At 40.9% G+C, this 18,910-nt stretch overlaps 1 protein-coding gene across 6 annotated transcripts in view; it reads right to left on the minus strand.

Annotated features, from left to right (window-relative positions):
- TPK1 (thiamin pyrophosphokinase 1) overlaps positions 1-18,910 on the minus strand; it is a 254,996-nt gene that overhangs the window by 151,391 nt on the left and 84,695 nt on the right. For all 6 annotated transcript variants that reach the window (XR_014557046.1, XR_014557047.1, XM_083706411.1 and 3 more), the window contains one exon: positions 12,057-12,126. Coding sequence is in view for 3 of the 6 variants with exons in the window: in XM_083706411.1 (XP_083562537.1) it covers positions 12,057-12,126 (70 nt within the window). In the remaining 3 variants the exon portion in view is untranslated. The remainder of the gene's footprint in view (positions 1-12,056; positions 12,127-18,910) is intronic.

The raw sequence follows: 18,910 nt of genomic DNA on the forward strand, positions 1-18,910 counted from the left end.
TAAATATGTCAGGAATGTTATTAAAGTTCCTTGAACTCCTCCAGAGATGCATTATGATTTTATATATGTATGGCAGAGTGCTGACCACTCAATCCCCTTTCTGTCAGAAGCAAGTTGAGAAAGAATAAAAATTACTCTGGACACCCAGGGGTAATTTTATAATAGAATAGGTAATAAAATAATAAATTTGTAGGTGTTTTCAGCTTTCCCGTTTGGTACTGTGTCACACACCACATTTGTACTGGGCTCCTTGCTCATTACTATTTAATCACCACATAATATCTTTCTTTCAGACTTAATTAACCTTTCCAAAAGAAATTCTGACCTTGGGGCCTTTCTGCAGATTTGCAAAGCCATTGGGAATATTAGCAATATTGTTCCATGGGGAAATTTTGCCTCAGATTTAATGAAATGTAGAAGTGTGTAATGAGACACACACTGCTGCTTAATAAACAAGGTTTAAAGCATGTAGCATACAAGCCAAATTAACAGTAACAGTTCAGTTCCAAGCACATTCACTGGAAATAAGGTCTCGTTCATTTCTAATGGAAATCCTTCCCAAGTACGTGGGCATAAGGCTGGAATTGGCGTAAGAGACCTTTTCAAAGGCACAGGAATGCTCTTAGCATTCATGCGCATGGATAAAGTAATAAGGTATGCAGATGTATTTACGACTCTTTGCAAAAGACAGATATGGATCTGCAAACAGCTTTTATACACATTTGTGTCAGGCTCCTATCCCTTCTACTAATGCTGTGATTTTGTACTATTTTATGTTTTGTCTTTAATTGCTGGTTGGCTGTAATTAACATCTGACTGATTCATATGTGGAAAGAAAAGTAGTGTTTGGAAACAACATTTGACTGAGGGAAACTCCAGTGAGTTCCTGTGCCTTAGAAACCCACAAGATTCTAATAGTCTTATACAAGCCCTTTCTGCCCACCCTCCATGATGGACATTTTGCTATTCTATAATAAAAGAGCCATCTAATGGTACAATGGTGTCTAGTTAGTACTGCTGAACCAGGGACATAGGTGGCGCTGTGGTCTAAACCACTGAGCCTCTTGGGCTTGCCGATCAGGTCGGCGGTTCGAATCCCTGCAATGGGGTGAGCTCTGTCCCAGCTTCTGCCAACCCAGCAGTTCGAAAGCACACCAGTGCAAGTAGAGAAATAGGTACCGCTGTGGTGGGAAGGTAAACAGCGTTTCCATGCGCTCTGCTTTCCATCATGGTGTTCTGTTGCGCTAGAAGCAGTTTAGTCATGCTGCCCACATAACCCAGAAAGTTGTCTGTGGACAAACACTGGCTCCCTCGGCCTGAAGTGAGATGAGCGCCGCAACCCCAGAGTCGCCTTTGACTGGACTTAACCATCCAGATGTCCTTTACCACCTCCAGCTAAGACTTAGTTTCTGTATCAAAGTTCCAGAACAGAAAGTTCTTAGAAACTATATTTCCCATAGTGCACACTATGAAAGCTTTACTGAATACATGCATAAAAGTTTGCAGCTTAATGTAACAATAAATATACAGACATAAGGACCAATTCCTTTACCTTGAAAAATCTGTGGGAAGGAAGCGTCACTTTTTATTGAGCTCTTATTTACCAATTTCAATGTACAACCTTGGTCAGAGAGAAAAGTGTCATTTATTCGTTCTAGAGGTTATTTTCAGCAAGGGAATTGCAATATACAACATTTAAAAATGAATAAACCAAAGGAGGGGGAATATATAAAATTGAAATAACAAAATCAGATTAAAAACAAATATTTGCAAAAGGCTTAAAGATAAATTCATTTCTATCTGAATGTGCAAGATGCTGACTTTATTAACAATATATTTAACAGATTTCAAAGCAGATTCTCAAAATGAGGTTATGTGTTTCAATGTAGATTCTTTAAGGGTAGAACTAAAATGCTTTTGCTTCTTGCAAAAAGCTGTGCAGAGCTGGGAGAGGAAAAATGGCTGAGGAGAATGGATACATATATGCAAATGTGCCCACACACATACATATGTACTCTAAAAATTCTTAATACAGACATGGAAATAAAACTCTAAATAATCTGAATTATGTGTACTCTCATAATTACACAGTGTACTTTGGCTACTTCCTATGCACTTGAGAGGATGCTTATAGACTGGGGAGATCTCACAGGTATGCAGGAAAGTCCTACTTTATAGATAAAAAATCCTGCTTCACTGATCAGTGAGGTTTGAGTGGTGCACTTAACTCAGTGCAAAGGAATGTTTAGTAAAGAGTTCAGTGCAAAGTTGCAAGTCTCCTGTTGGGAGTCAGGCTGAAGGAACCTAAGTGCCTCCTTCTCTGGTTTTCTCCTTCCATAAAGGTAAAGGTAAAGGTACCCCTGCCCGTACGGGCCAGTCTTGACAGACTCTGGGGTTGTGCGCCCATCTCACTTAAGAGGCCAGGGGCCAGCGCTGTCCGGAGACACTTCCGGGTCACGTGGCCAGCGTGACATCGCTGCTCTGGCGAGCCAGAGCCGCACACGGAAACGCCGTTTACCTTCCCGCTGGTAAGCGGTCCCTATTTATCTACTTGCACCCAGAGGTGCTTTCGAACTGCTAGGTTAGCAGGCGCTGGGACCGAGCAACGGGAGCGCACCCCGCCGCAGGGATTCGAACCGCCGACCTTTCGATCGGCAAGTCCTAGGCGCTGAGGCTTTAACCCACAGCGCCACCTGCGTCCCTTCTCCTTCCATATGGTCCTTTAAATGGGGATGGGGAATGCCCCCTTGCAGTTTAAGAAACCCATGGGAGTAGGACCTCTCAGGGCCTGGTTTCACCACAGGATGCTTTAAGCTGCAAGGAAAATGTCCCCTCCCAGTAAAAAGGACTGCAAGTCCGAAGCCAGGTGTGCACAGGAGTATGGAAGCTCCCTATCACCACAACATTGTCTTCAGTGGAATATGTAATTGAATACACATTCAAATGTACATCCCAATACATCATGGAATTGCCCTTGAACAGCAATATTGTGTGTGTGGGGGGGGGGGGAGAGGCTGGGGAGGTGAGCAAGGAAATTCAGCAACTGAACTCAGCAGGGATCTGTTAAGCCAGTAACAGCCTAGAGGCAACAGAGAGACTTGTATCTTCCCTGTCAGCTTCTCCGCTTCCTGCCACCCAATGGGCCATGCTTTATCCCAAGCGACAGACCCTCATGGCAGCAGAACAGGCACTCCTACAGAGATCCCGGGTTTTCCACTGTCCTGCTTTAGGTGGCGCATGGGCACAGCAGCTGAGAGTTAGCAGGAGCAATCCCAGAATCAGTGTTATAGCAGTCCAAAGTCTAAACACAGGGGCAAGGGCAGAAAACAGCCCAAGGTCCAAATACAGGGCGAGGGGGACCAGCTGGGTGGCAGGGGAGCTGATGTAAAAATGCTGTGCTAGGGCCATGGGCCTGGAACTGAATGTTTTTAAACCTGAGTCTTCGCAGACCCAACCAGAACATTGTTACAAGGCACAAGTGTTGCTTGCAGGTGTAGTCTATTCACGAGAAGCAGTTTGCTCACGAGTATTCTTTTACTCCTGAGGAGTTCCTTGTTCCTCAGGCTGGTGGCTGACTTAGCCTACACCTTCAGCCTGGATCTTTGCTGCTTTGGGCTCAGTGTTGGCCCCTGGCCTACCTCACAACCACTGGACACAGGCTGCTTCAAGTCATCTGTTAAAGAGGATGCCTCCAGCTTGGACCCAACACCCACCAGGTCTGCTGCCCACCTTCACTCTGCTGGGGAAGAAGGCAGGTGATCATAGTCATAAGATGCCAGGCTCATCCAGTTCTGCAGCTGCACTGGGGTTCTCCCCAGATTTTGGGTCAGGCGGGATCCTGACAGGAATACATATTAGGATGGGCATCCTGATATAGATAGGATGTGTTTTAGAGTGTGCATTCTTCTGAAAGCAACGAGGTTCAGAAAAGACAGCATTTGTGCTGGAATGTACAACTGGATGTGAATCTAATTTAGGTGTGCAGTTCATGTTATTATTATTATTTATTAAATTTATATACCGCCCTTTATCTGAAGATCTTAGGACAGTTCAGAAGATAAAAATAAAGAATAAAAGACAATTTAATAGTTAAAACAAAACATAATCCCCCTCCCACAAACACACTTTGAAGAATATTAATCAGCCAAAGCCCAGGTGAAGTGGAATGCTTTGCCTGGGGTCTAAAGGTGTATAACGAAGGCGGCATTCCACAAGCAGGGGGCTGCTGCAGAAAAGGCTTTCTTGTGTTGCTGCCCTCCAGGCCTCTTGTGGAAGAGGACACGAAGAAGGGCCTGACATGGTAAATGCAGAGTCCAGGTCAGTTTATATGGGGAGATATTGTGCCCCTAAGCTGTTTAAGGGTTTATAGGTCAAAACCAGCACTTGGGCCTGGAAGCTAATTGACAGTCTGTGCAGTTTGGCCAGGATTGGTGTAATCAGGGCTTTTTTTCAGCCAGAACTGAGTTCTGGCACCACTGTAGCATTATAGCACATTGGCACATCACTCGGGGCTCTGGGCCAAAGGCGGCGGGCACGGCACTCTGTGTTTAGTGATGGCAGCTTTTGGTGGCACAGCACTTTATGTTGTGCGGCAGAGGCTGTGGGCAGCACGGTGACTGGTGCGGTGCGGCAGAGGGCAGTGGCATAAGAAGGTTTTTAGGGGCTATCTCTCCCTCCCCCCCCCAAATGCTCAACAACTTTGGGTGGGTGCTCCCCTAAGAAAAGGTCAACAAGTTCCGGCACCTCTTTTTCTAGAAAAAAAAAGCTCTGGGTATAATATGCTCAAACCATCTTGCCCCAGTGATCAACCTAGCCACTGAATTCTGTGCTGGCTGGTTTCTGAACCGTCTTCAGAGGCAGCCCCACATACAACATGTTCCAGTATTCTAACGTAGAGGTTACCAGAGCATAGACAACACTATAACTAATAACATGCAAGACTTATTTTCCTCAACTATTCTCTCTCTCAACACCCCCCCCCCAGTTTCTAACATTTTTGGTTTAGGTTTCGTTTTATTATGAACATTCTTTATGGAATATTATTACTATAACCTCTGAGTAATCTCAGCTGTTTGATCTATCCTTCAGAATTTATATATGTGCTATGTGGTCTGGAAGGGGGAGAACCCTACAAGACTTTGGATCTTCCACCAGTCCTAAAATAAATCGGACATAACTGTTAGCTCTTTGGTTCAGGGCAGCTGATGACTACCAGACTGGAAATAGATAATTTTTGGCTTAAAGGTAAAGGTACCCCTGCCCGTTCGGGCCAGTCTTGCCAGACTCTAGGGTTGTGCGCTCATCTCACTCTAGAGGCCAGGAGCCAGCGCTGTCCGCAGACACTTCCAGGTCACGTGGCCAGCATGACAAGCTGCATCTGGCGAGCCAGCGCAGCACACGGAACGCCGTTTACCTTCCCGCTATACCTTCCCTATTTATCTACTTGCACCCGGGGGTGCTTTCGAACTGCTAGGTTGGCAGGCGCTGGGACAGAACGACAGGAGAGCACCCCACCGCGGGGATTCGAACCGCCGACCTTCTGATCGGCAAGCCCTAGGCGCTGAGGTTTTACCCACAGCGAATGCATTCTTCTGGATTGCTTGTTATATTGCCTTTTAATATCAAGAATCCCACAGTAAATTCTTAGCAAATGTACCTCCCATCTTACCTTCCATAATCTCTTCAAAAATTTATTTCATTTTGAATCTGCATATGTCTAATATGCTCACACAGCTTAACAATTTTGTTGACCTACTGCCTTTAATAAATGTCACTTGATGCCAAGCACTAAGCTTTGCTTAAGTCTGCAGTTTTTAAGCTCAATGATTTGGCAGACATTGGTATTTTTAATGAATACAACTCACTTTGAAGTTACATAAGTTGTTAAGAAGCTATACCTAATAAAAAGCCAAGAAAAATAGTATCAGATTCTAAAAATTGCTAGCACTTGAAATAAACACTTGAAATTTCATAATATTTAGTAAAGGGAAACCACATATTCAGAAAACAGCGGGGTGACCCCACTTTCATTTTAATTAGTAAAAGTTGATCATTGTGATGAACTGGACCGTGTTGGAAGGCCTGAAACGGATCTCTGGAAGTGCACAGATTGTGGTCTCTGGAGTTCAAGAGTCTGTCCCATCTGCAAAACCTTGCTCCTTTATGTGCACAGTCCTGCCTGGGGTTCAGCTACTTCATCATCTAAGGGTGCTTTTCCAGCACCCTTTAAAACATTAGCAGATCATACATACATAAAGCAGAAAACCTATTAGCCAACTCATCAACATGATGTGGCAAATAATTTCTTGCTTTGGCAACTGATAGGCATCTGATTGGCCAGAATGGAGCAGAGTGCTGTGCTAAGACAGACCTCTGGTCTGATCCAGCAGAGTCGTTCTTATGTACTGTGTGTTATTTTATTCAGCATCTACAATTGTCTTTACCTGTTTGACTGTGCACCACCATGAACTTTGGAAAGGGAGCATAAAACTGTAAAAAGAAAAACATCCTACTGATGCATGTTACTGCCAATAATAAAATACATTCTGGGTTTAATGAACATTTATTCAAACATTTATCCGGAAGAAGGTCAGGGTGATTCAGTAAGGGAGCTTCATAGATGGGTTTCAAAGACCAGCACTCGTGCCTTTTAAAGTTATAATAAGGCTCTTTTTAGAAGACACAGAAAGGAGAATTATGTGACAGTAATTGCATTTCTCACAGCCTTCAGCTTTCACATCCTCCATTTTATAACCAGGAAATCTACAATCAATAACACTGTGCAGTATGTTTCTATTTACCCCACTTATTCTTCCACAGTCAAGAGGGAGTGATAATAAACTACGTAGAAGTAGGAAGCAAATCATGAGCAGAAAGTTACTTGCTCCCATAAGCAAGGCCATAACAACTGGGTGCTCTTAGTTCTGGTCAAAGAGAAGATTTCCAGCAACAGAAGCCCCGGGCAAGAGTGACCGAAAACAGAAATTTTACCTGTCAGTTTTTGGTCAAGAGCTTTCCCGGTGGATGACCTAGTAAGTGGGAAGCAGCACAAACCTATACAGGACTACTCACCAGTAAGCACACTGAATTCAGTAAGTCTTAAGGCTCACCCACAGCCTAGAAAGCACAAGTCCAAGAGGTTTTCTTCTCTTGTGCTTTCTAGGTACAGGTCCAAGCAGTTTTGTGTTTGCCCTGCAGCTTTCCTCAGGAAAACACGCTCTTTACTTCTGAATCAGAACAAACAGCAACCTGCAGAGAACCCAATTGCTGTTTACTCCAATTTGGCAGGTAAACTGCAGCTTTTTCTGAAGGGAAGAGGCGGGACAATCAGAAGTATGGATGAGCCCTTACTTACAGATAAGTGGGAATGAGACTGATTTGCTGACAACCGTTATGTAAGAGTATTCGCTAGAATCTAGACTGAATGAAGGTTCCCCAATTATTTTAACACTAATGGGAACACGGAGAGCCCTCATTCCACTGATCAGGTGCACACACATAAAAAACCTGGCTACAACCAACGTTAACATTTTTATACATAGAGTTCTACATCTACTTTGCCTGTTTTTACCACAAGGTACACATTTCTAAATGTTTCTTACATGTTTTCATTCATTTCTTTTGAGCTGAGAGCTGTATTGCAAAATTTGGAGATGTGAAAAATCCAAAGGATAATTACGTTTGGATTTTTCACATCTCTAAATTTTGGAGGATAATTACATTCCAATTCATATACTAGACAAGGAGGTGCAAATTAATTTATTTTTCATCCTTAATATTTTCTGAACTGGGAATTGCCATATCAAAGTATGCACACATACAGACACACACACACTTCAGTCCTCCCAATAAAACAATTGAGGGGGGTTCCTCCCCCCCATTGCCATTCAAATGGTATGTGTGCACTGTGTCATGTGATCAATTTTGTGGGGTGGGGCATATCTCCCATCCAATATTTTATTCAAGTTGGCACCCCTGATCCCCATTATATATCAATGCTCTGTAATATTAAACAGAATGCTCGTGAGGAGTTATCTGTGTGTGCTCCAAAGCTGCTGTACCCACACAGTTAATTAGTAGTAAATCAAAATGTATTTCTGCTCCAAAACATTAGGTAATTGTCAGAGAAGGAGGATTTTTCCAGTAAAGCAAGGGGATATTGGCCTGGAGTCAAGAGGAAAGAGTTGCAGCTTCCTAGTTGTGAGCACCACTTCGCCTTCCAAAAGAAATAGTGGGTACTATTTAATATTTGCCTGCTTCAAAAATATCGAAGTAACAGGTCTCTAAATTGGGGGAGAAAATTAAAGAAGAGGAGATTAAGCTGAGGTTTTCTTCCCTTCTTTCTTTCTTTCTTTCTTTCTTTCTTTCTTTCTTTCTAAAAATCTAATTAATTTGTCAGTGTTCTCTGAGAAGACAAGACTTTAATAAAACTGCATTGAGAAATGAGAGTGAAGGGGAACATGTTAAAAAGGTAAATTAATAATCTTTTCAGCAGGCTTAGTTTCCTTAAAGGCAAATAACAAAATCTAGCTGGATTTGTTGTACAAAAATTGAACTTTGATGATATAATATAATCCCAAGGTAAGAATGCTTAAAGGGCCAAGTCTATGAAGAGTGAATAATTCTATTCACTTGTGATACAACCATCTAGTATTTCTTGAATTACCTATTTACATTTATGAGAACTTATTTAACATATAATTACATTCTTTCTATAGGAGCGGTATTTGTATAGTGTGCATTAATGAGTTTTAAAATAATTATGTTTATTCCATAAGAGTGGTATTTGTATAGTGTGCATTAAATAGTTTGAAAATAAAATGAGCTATCTAAAACATTATTTCCCAGTTGATTCTGTCTGCAGAATGCATTATGTTTGTCCCAAAGAAGTGCTGACTACCAGAACAAAATCCAGATGCAGGAAAGCAGGTTGTCTCTGTGGCTAGGAAAATGCACAGGAGCTGAGGTCCAAAGGGTTCACAGCACATCATGCACTTCCGGCTCACTTATATGGCACACGTGTCAAACTGCAATTGTATCATCAGAGCCCCAAACCTCACCTTTGTGTCTGCTGCTAGCAGAGAAACCATGTAATATCATTATGTCAGGACATGAGGAACTCTCTCACCCCCGTCAAAACAAAGCTAAGGGCTCTTCCCCCCACCCCCACCACATTTTCTTAAATCCAGAATTTAAGGGCTCAGAAAGCAAAGACGGTTTGCAGAAAGAAAGAAAAAGGAGAGCTTCATTAACGTGTAACTGTGAAATTTTGGATCCCCTCCAAACCAATGTCAAAGTTGTGTGCTTGTTTTGTGCCATTTTGTATTGCAAACCCTGTGTTTTAAAGCTCTCAATAAACTGAGTACAGTAATTGATACTCAAACCCCTGGAGGACACAGGTACCCTCTCAAAAGCCAACATTGTCTGATTCACTTCAAAGCGGTGCCAGACTTTTGCACTGCTTGGAGCCAATCAGACATTGTCAGAGTGGCATGAACTAGGAACTCAGTTTTTTAGTATCAATTCCTCATTTTGGGAGCAGGATTTGTGATGCAGAAGAGTTAGAAAGTATTGCAAAGTTTGACACAGTTTTGGAGTGAATCAAGCAACGTTGGCTTTTGGAGGGATACCTGTGGCCCCCGGTTTGAGTATCAATTACTCAGGTTGGGATGAGGTATCAAACATAGAGTTTGCGGTGTAAAAGCAATCACAAAATTTTGGCACCAGTTTGAAGGGGGTCCAACATTTCAGAATTACATGTTAATGAAGCTAAAAACAAGAAGCGGGGAGAAGATGGAGTTATTTGATGTCACATCCACACCACACATTCAAAACACTCTCATACCCCTTTAAAAGTCATGCCCCCCCCCAAGAATCCCAGGAACTGTAGTTTGATAAGGTGCTTGGAGTTGCAGCTGTTGGAGGTAAACTACAATTCCCAGGTTTCTTTGTGGGAAGCCAAGACAACTAAAGTGGTATAAATGTGCTTTAAATGTCTGGTGTGGATGTAACCTAAGTTTAAGCTTTGCCTCCTCTGACAGAGACTTTCCCAAAACTCACTTCTTATGCACTTCATGCAAATAGGATTGTGTATGGGAAGGATTGTAATGAAGCTACTTGCATATAGCGGTTGAACTGCATAAGAATACTTTAAACCACGAGACTCTGGGGGTGGGGACAATCAACATTTAGAAAAATTGCTTCAAGCTACTCTGATACCACAGTCTAGAACTCTAATGAATAAATAAGAGGAGGCTCCTGCCAAAATCTGTGTTGCCATTCACAATGATAAGGCAGCTTTTAAACAAGAGCCCTCTGCCTCTGTCATTATTTGTGGATGTTACTGGCCATTCAGCGATGAGCTCCGTTTAAAAGCTGGGTCTGCTTAAGAAATCAGCTGTCACTTCTCCATGCTTTTAGAGGTCGCAATATTACACAGACATTCTGAATTATTAAATGCAGAAGGGGAAAGATTTTTTTCACAGGCACAGTGCTTCTTTTGCACAAATCATTCCCATAATTGCTACACTGAGAGCTATTATGCAAAACACAGTAGTAGAATGATAAGAGCCATGATTCCTTACCTGTATTCTTCTATGAGGATTTAAATACCACTTTAAAGGGTTAGCATAGTATAACAAAATTGGTTAGCAGTTAAGAGCTGGGCTCAGAAGCAACATTCCCACTCATCACCTATGTGCCTTAAGCCTGTCAGTTAATGCATCACTATATAAAGATTGAAAGAGAAGGAGTGAAACTATAAGGAAGAAACATACAACTCTGGAGAAAAGGGCAACTTGTCAACCTCACAAGCAATTATGGAAGAGAAAATTACATAAACCCTTTCCCAATTCTAGAAGAAAGCTCCTTCAAAAACAACCAATTATATATTTGAGGCTTTGTCAGGAAAAAAGCTGGGGTATAAATAAATAAATACATAATAATGATAATAATCTGTGCTTTTAAAAAAATAAGAGTTGTAGTATTGCTTCACTTTTGCTAGGTGAATCTTGATCTTGATATGATTTTATTTGCTTTAATATGCCACAGCACATTAATCTGCCCTGAGATCTTCAGATGAAAATATATAATTGCATCCTGCTTTTCCAACAATAAATGTTGAGCTCAAAAATGCTCACAATAATCACAATAGCATTTTTAAAACCTCAAACATGGCAATCATTATAATATCAAACACAATGGCATATAAATAAAGCAAACAAGAGCAACAGATTCATCAAAACAATTAATACAATTCAATAAAGTTACAATAATTCATACTGTTATCAGGATACTTGCTAATCATGTGGAACCTTCCTCTAGACTAGAACATCAAAAATGGATTAGCTGTGCCCCATGGTTATCAAATGCATTGTTTTGCAACACTACAATGGGTGGAAGCCTCTTTCACTGTATATGAACTATAAACACTTACGCAGAACTATACATTAAAAAACCCATTTGGGATGGGCGGGCAAGGTTGTTAAGTCAGTGACAGCTGTTGTCAGCTTCAGATGTAGTTGAGGAAAAGGATTATCTGGAGTCCTCTTACTGAAGTTATAACTTGTTGCATTTATCATTGGGCTCTGTTAGCACAGGAAGATCCTCTGGTACAGATTTAACCTACTTGAATCAAAAAGGCAGTTACAAAAAATGGCATCCCACACAGAGTTCTTTCGCATAATGTAGTGGAACAACTTTTCTGTGTTGTGACATCATCACACTGTGTGCTCTGCTTCCCTTGCTCCACATCACTGAGTGCTGCTGGCAGGACAGGAAAACACACAATGTGACAGCATCACAACAGAGGGTTAGTGATCCAACATGTTACAAGAGAGAACAGAAGGACTTGACAAAGAGATGCCAGTTGCAGCAGCAGCAGCAGCCTCATGTTGAACAAGATCTGTGTTTCTGACCCCCATCCTTGCAAAAAAGAGAGAGGGGGAAACAACCTGATGGAGCCAAGAGCTTTTAGAAAGCTGCAAATGCAAGTTCATCAGTGCTCTTCATGAAGATAAAAAGGGGGAAATTATCTGCACAGATTATTATGGATGTACCTCTCATGGCTTCCTTCTGTGATATGATACAGACGATTAGCACCTCCATCAGCACATGCTCTCAGAACAGCTGGAAGGAAAGGGAGAAGCTGTCAAGAACCTGACATCATAACCAAGTAACAAATTTATTTACACGGAAATATTTCCTACAGCACAGCATAGCTCTGTGCCAAAATGAAAGAAATACTTATTTCGTTAAACGATGTACGCACTGACCTTCAGCAGGGCTTCTAGGACTGTTTACAAAAACAAGATGAAAAACACAAGTAAAACATAACAACGTGCTTAAAAAGAAAAATAAATTAAAATACAGTCAATATCAGTCACTACAAGGATAATGAACATTGGTGGTAAAAGAAAAAGAATGAGAGAATTACACCACCGGGGTATCACCAGCCATTACTGTAAGGGAAGCATGGCGCCAGTTAGGGCTGGCGATGTCAGCTTTTCAACATTGCAATGTATCACCAGCCAAACATCGTGATCTGGCAATATACCACAATGTTGAAACAGAGGAACAGGCTGGCTAGGAAGCCTCAGCAGTCCTTAAGGCAGAGCCTTCCAAATTGTGTGTCACGACACTTTAGTGTGTCAGCTGCGGTGTGTAGGTTTGTTGCTCACTCTCCTCCTGGGCCTGGAAACTAACCTCTGGTTTGCTAGTAAAAGTGAATTACTGTTTTGCGAAATGATGCTTGTCTAGAAAGTGTGTCACCAAGATGAAAAGTTTGGAAAGCTCTGCCTTAAGGCTTTGGCAGTCCCTAAGGCTTTCATTTCCACCTTCAACAGATAATGAAAAGTAATAATTGTCCCTACACCAAACATAGTTAAAATACACATCAAACTTCAAATATTTTATATTAAAAAACAGTACTTCAGCACAGCTGGGGCCATTTCCTTTTATAAGTTATGAGGTCATCCGAAACATCTTAATTCTTGAAAGCAGCATAATCAAGTCTGATAGATCATATAGGCTGCTCATCCAGGAGAGCCAGAAATTAATTTTTTTTTGCTAACTGGATTTCCTCCCATATTTTTGCTCTTAGCACTTTAGTTTCTCTATACTTTAAAAGTTACTTAGCAAGTACGGTAATTATCCAAGGTACTGATCTTTTCCTAGCATGTTAATGATTCACATCAGTATGAACTAGAACCAAAGGTTTTCTCGCTAAATAGAGGCAGTTAACTGATGGGAAAAGGGTCAATAACTGTATTATTTTCATAGCTATGGCTCAAATTGTGCTTGGTTTTCTTAAACAGCAAGTATTATAAATAGGAAGTCTTTCACAAATGAGAGCTAAAAAGGGGAAATAACAGAATATAGAAAGTGATTACTTTTGATGCCCTTTAGAACTCCACAGATGAGGCTGCATTATCAATAATGATCTCAGAGTTAGAAACTCAGCAATAATTCATACATGTGTATTATTATTATTTCTTACAATAGTGCTGTAATGTAGAAGTTTGCTGGCCAAGACAGAAGATTGAATAAATACACGTGCCTTGGATGTTATATTGCTTACAATCTTCCATTGGCAATAAATGCTTCCATTGCTTGTTAACATGATTAAGTATCATGGGACGTCAAGAAGCACTTCAAACACTGCATTTTAGCTGTTCTCCCAAGATGCCTTAAGCCAGAGGTTCGCAAAGGGTGTAGGGATGGCAAGAATGGCAGAAAGATTCAAGGACAATCAAAGAACTATTTAAACATTTCAGTGTAGTACAGTATAAAAATATTTTTTTAAAAATCTGTGGAATATGGATAGATATATTTTCAAAATGAGAGCAAGAACATCAAGTGATACTGAGGACAATCAGAGCTGTCATCCAGAATAGCTGTTTGAACACTGCTGGAGAATAGCAATGGCTGTTCTAAAGTTCTCCATGACATATTGTTGTAAATAGGGATTTTCAACTCTGAAAAATATGAAAGATCGGAAAAGAGAAAGCCTTCTTTGAACTAATGAGGAGATGAGAGTTGTCTCAAATTAGACCTAGATTACCTGGCAAAAGCAAGCTCACCCCTCACACTGAGTTTGTAAGAGGCTTGATGATTTATATTTTGGGAATAATTCATGTTACTATATCTGCATTGCTTTATACTTTCTGGATGTTCCATGATCATATTATAAAAGTAGTTGCATTCTATGTCTCGCCAGAGTGGTGCATGCTCTAGTTATCTCCCGCTTGGACTACTGCAATGCACTCTATGTGGGGCTACCTTTGAAGGTGACCCGGAAACTGCAATTAATCCAGAATGCGGCAGCTAATCTGGTGATTGGGAGCGGCCGCCGAGGCCTACATTGAAAGACCTACATTGGCTCCCAGTACGATTCCGAGAACAATTCAAAGTGTTGGTGCTAACCTTGAAAGCCCTAAACGGCCTCAGCCCAGTATACCTGAAGGAGTGTCTCCACTCCTATTGTTCTACCCGGACACTGAGGTCCAGCACTGAGGGACTTCTGGTGGTTCCTTCACTGCAAGAAGTGAGGTTACAGGGAACCAGACAGATGGCCTTCTCGGTAGTGGCGCCCGTCCTGTGGAATGCCCTCCCATGAGATGTGAAGGAAATAAGCAGCTATCTTCTCTTTAAAAGACACCTGAAGGCAGCCCTGTTTAGGGAAGTTTTTAATATTTAATGTTGTGTTGTTTTTAACACTCGATTGGAAGCCATCCAGAGTGGCTGGGAAAACTCAGCCAGATGGGCGGGGTATAAATAATTTATTATTATTATTATTATTATTATTATTATTATTATTATTATTATTATTATTATTATTATTATTATTATTTATCAAGCACTGCTAGGAGTTGTTTCTTTTTGTTTTCCAATGTATTTATTATCAATTAAAAAAAATCAGTGAGGCATTCAGCAATTTTTTATTGTGAAAGTGTGGTCCAGACAAAAAAGTTTGAGAACTTTAAGTTTAAGTCTTAAGTGCTTAGCTAAAAATACAACAGATCAATGTGAAAAACACGCACCTGCAAACACAAGTATCATATAAGCTTCACTCATCAAGGAACCACGGTTGGCTGTAGATTCCTGTTGAGTGCATACGCCATGGCAAGCTGGCAGTACGTGAAATGGTTACCCAACTGCTACTTCATATTCCCAATTAGAAGAGTTCCAGTGTATTACCTTCAATTTCTATTTGTTGCTGCCAGTTCCACAATCCTGCTTCACAAAAGGGAAAGGCAGCAGCTATCTTGGTTCTCTCCAGCCTAGTTATTGCAAAAATGCAGTAAGACCTGCACCAGTAAGTTCATACTTCCAGGAGAAGAGACTGACCAGCATTGCTCTCCCCCACATTTGCTTTTTGCTGCTGTCAGCCTTCTCTGGAAGAGAGGTGCAGGACTCAACTGTATGTCATCTACTCTCCCCTAAGCCATACTTCTTGGGCTGCAGCAAAACTGGTACCAGAAACTTTATTCTCGGTTAACTTTCATTTTTGCTTTGTATTTATGTACTTAAGTTTACACTGTGTGTGTGTGTGTGTGTGTGTGTGTGTGTGTGTTTGTAATATTGAATTTATTATGTCTTTGCTAAATTGTTGGTTTTTGTTATTTTGAATTTACTGACATGTTCTGCATTTTTTATGCTTGAATTTCCAATGTCCTATATTCTAACATTTCAAGTGTTTGCTTGAAAGCCACTTTAGGCATTGCTCATTCTGGAAAAGTGGCAAATATGAAAAATCAACCAATCAATCAATTGAGGGTTACTCTGTGAGCAGTTAGGCAGTTAGAGACGGGAAGCAGGATAAGTTGTAACTTGGAACCCAGTTCAACCTCTCCCCTTTAACACCTAACTGTCCTATAGCCAGCAAGCGGTGACAGACGCCGATTCTTTGGGTGCTGAGGATAAATTTTGTTCCAGCAGTAAAACTAGAGCCACTAGACACTAATCTAAATTCATTTACCTAATGTTCCTCCTAAAGTTCCAAGACAGTAAGAGGGATCCCCAATTCAGACACAATTCAGCCTCAAGACAACATGCTGTGGTGAATTTCATGTTGTGTGTTGTGTGAAGAAGTACTTCTGTTAATACTGAAATTTCTACTGTCAGTCAATTCCACTGTGTTCAGATATTTCCAGAAAAAAGAATTAAAATTTATAATTACCCCCCCTCTCCTAAGTTCAAAATTTTATAAACTTCTAGAATGCCTGTCTCCCCAGCCTTTTTCCTGAACTCAAAGGTGTCACTTTCCTTCATCTGAACTTTTAGACATTTTATTAAGGAGTTAATTCCTGACCTAACAAAAGAGGTATAAGTGCTCTATTGTACATGTAACGAAGTCATTCCAAGAAAACATATAAATCAAATGACAATTTTAAAAGCCAATTGAAAATGTGAATTGCAGATTCATATTTTCCCCCAAGGCAATTATTTAAGTCTGTCAGTGAGATGCAGATGCCTGTGTGCTGACAGCATTTCTGAAGTTTTAAAATTAGGTTGTTTAATAATTCAGTTTGAGTGTGTACAAACGCCAAGTTTTGATCACGGCTTTTTTCCTTCTTCATTGCCTGCTTCTTTGTCCCCCCCCCCCCCAAAGCGGCTTTATTGATTTCTGACAACAGGAAGACAAGCAACTCAGAGTATGATAGAATGCCCCCTGCCAAAAGTGATTTTAATTGCGATTCAGAATTTCCATCACACAGATTTTAAAATTGAAGAAACCTGTCTATGTTGCACTGATGCAACTTGTTAAAAAAAGAGAAAGAGAGAGAAGAAATTAAAGAGGAAAAGAGAAGAAATTAAAGAGAAATCAGACATACAGTATTTGGTAGTTCACTGTGAATGTTGTAAAGGAAAAAGTACACTCAGTTCCACTTACTGCAGCTCACCTGCCATTTAAGGTGACTCACCAGGGGCTTCATAAACTTCCTCTTTTTGCTGTTTTACTGGGACTGTAAAAAAGAGGTGGGCTGCCATATGTCTGGCAGGCTACAATATATGGCTAGTGGGCTTTTCTCAGCTTGAGGGGTCACAATTGATGCAGGCCTGGTTTAAAGTGACTGTATAAGATCAACTTCTCCTTCAGTAGCCAGTAGTAGTGATAAGTATACAGTTATTTCCTTGGCAGCTGGTTTTCTTATATTTCAGAATTTATTCACACAAACCCTCCTTTACAACCATGGCTGCTGGGACACAAAGCAGGAGCTGTGATTCTAAACAGGAGCCTATATATTGCCTTGCAAGATGCATGCAGCAAACAGACCCTGAATTGCCCCGTTTGCATTCTAGGTCAAAACATCACACATATAGAAGTCCTATGTTGGTTTCTACTTCATGGAAATACAAAAATGTGAACAGAAAATGGGAGCAGCAGGACACAAAGGGATGCACTATCTCCACCTACACCACGGTTCCTGATAACTGTGGAGGAAGAAGGTTGGAAGTGGGGAAAGAGCCTCCCCCAGTCTGTCTCATGGTCCATTCTGCAGGCTGGCACCGCCTCTGGCAGAGCCATGACTGTCTGGCTAGCTCCTCTCTTCGCTTGCCCAGCCATGGTGGCAACCTGAAGACAGACTGCAGCATAGCAGGAGCATATACTCCTCCTGCTCCCCCCCCCCTCAGGCTGTCAAACAAACACACATTTTGCAGGCAGATTAAATAGTGTGATCTCACCACCGCCCCCTAGAAAAGGGGAGGTGAACACTGTTTAAATAGCTCTGGCAGCTTCTCCTACTTTTATTTGTTTTCATAAATTGAACTAAGAATAACGGGCAAATTGGCAAATCTAGCTTCTGCTGTTGTATGTTTATGCAGTATTCATTTAATAATGCAGACTGCATTAACTCTACTACAAATGATTGAAAGGGACAGTTTCTTATCACCATAGACTACATTTCACTACAAATCTCCTACCCCAGGACTCACCCCTAACTCTATTGTCAATTATGACTTTCTTCCACTGAACACTCAAAACTCATAACAAAATCGTATTGTTCCATTTTTCTTAGAAGCAGATTAGAATATTATAATACATAAATCTAACCCAACTGATATTATAACCTGTTTTTCATATGAAGAATTTTAACCTGAAAAGATACCTTAGTTGCAAGAGGCTACTATAGAAACTATGGATAGAAAACATATACTACAGCAAGCCGAATATTCTAGCCAGCACAGAATTGTTTTCTAGAATATATTTTCTAATTCATTGACAGGGTACATTCTACTCCATAGTTCACCTCACATATGCCTGTATATTTTTTCCCATCTATAGTCTTTATTGAGCTGGTACGCTCTTGCAGAGCACGTCAAAGGAGGCAATTTCTCCTTTCAGATCTCATTCAGTTCTCATATGCACATAGTTTGTTTCGATGCATGGCAGCGCACCCAGGACACATCATTAGTTTGTGAACGAATATGAGAACTAAATAGGCAGAACATGGAAAAAAGAACAGGAATATAAATAAAAAGGAAGGAAAGTAAAACGGGCAACTGGAGAAATACAAAGGAAGAGAACGTGCTTGAAATTGTCAACTTCCTCTTTAGAATAAATTAACAGAATGCCTGTCACTACAACAGGCAAAATGTTCGTGAAAGTAAGGGACCTCATGTATGTGCCACTAACCCTTAAGAACCAGCGTCACCTTATCTGCACGGCTCTGTTTCAAGATTTGGTTCTTTGTCACATACAAGTGTGACAGAATCTTGGTAACAAGAGACAAAATTCAAACATTGCACAAATGTAAAAAACAAAACAAAATCCTGTGTCAAGGAATGAAATGTAATAGGAAGGCTTTCTATATTTTACATATACGGAGGAATATTCCAGGATCAATTTAGATTGCTTATGGTCTTGGCTTGCTGTTTATTTGGCCTCAGACTAAGCTCCTAGGATGGG

Source organism: Podarcis gaigeae (genome assembly GCF_964106915.1).
Source record: "Podarcis gaigeae genome assembly, chromosome: 12".
Classification (NCBI taxonomy): Eukaryota; Metazoa; Chordata; class Lepidosauria; order Squamata; family Lacertidae; genus Podarcis; species Podarcis gaigeae.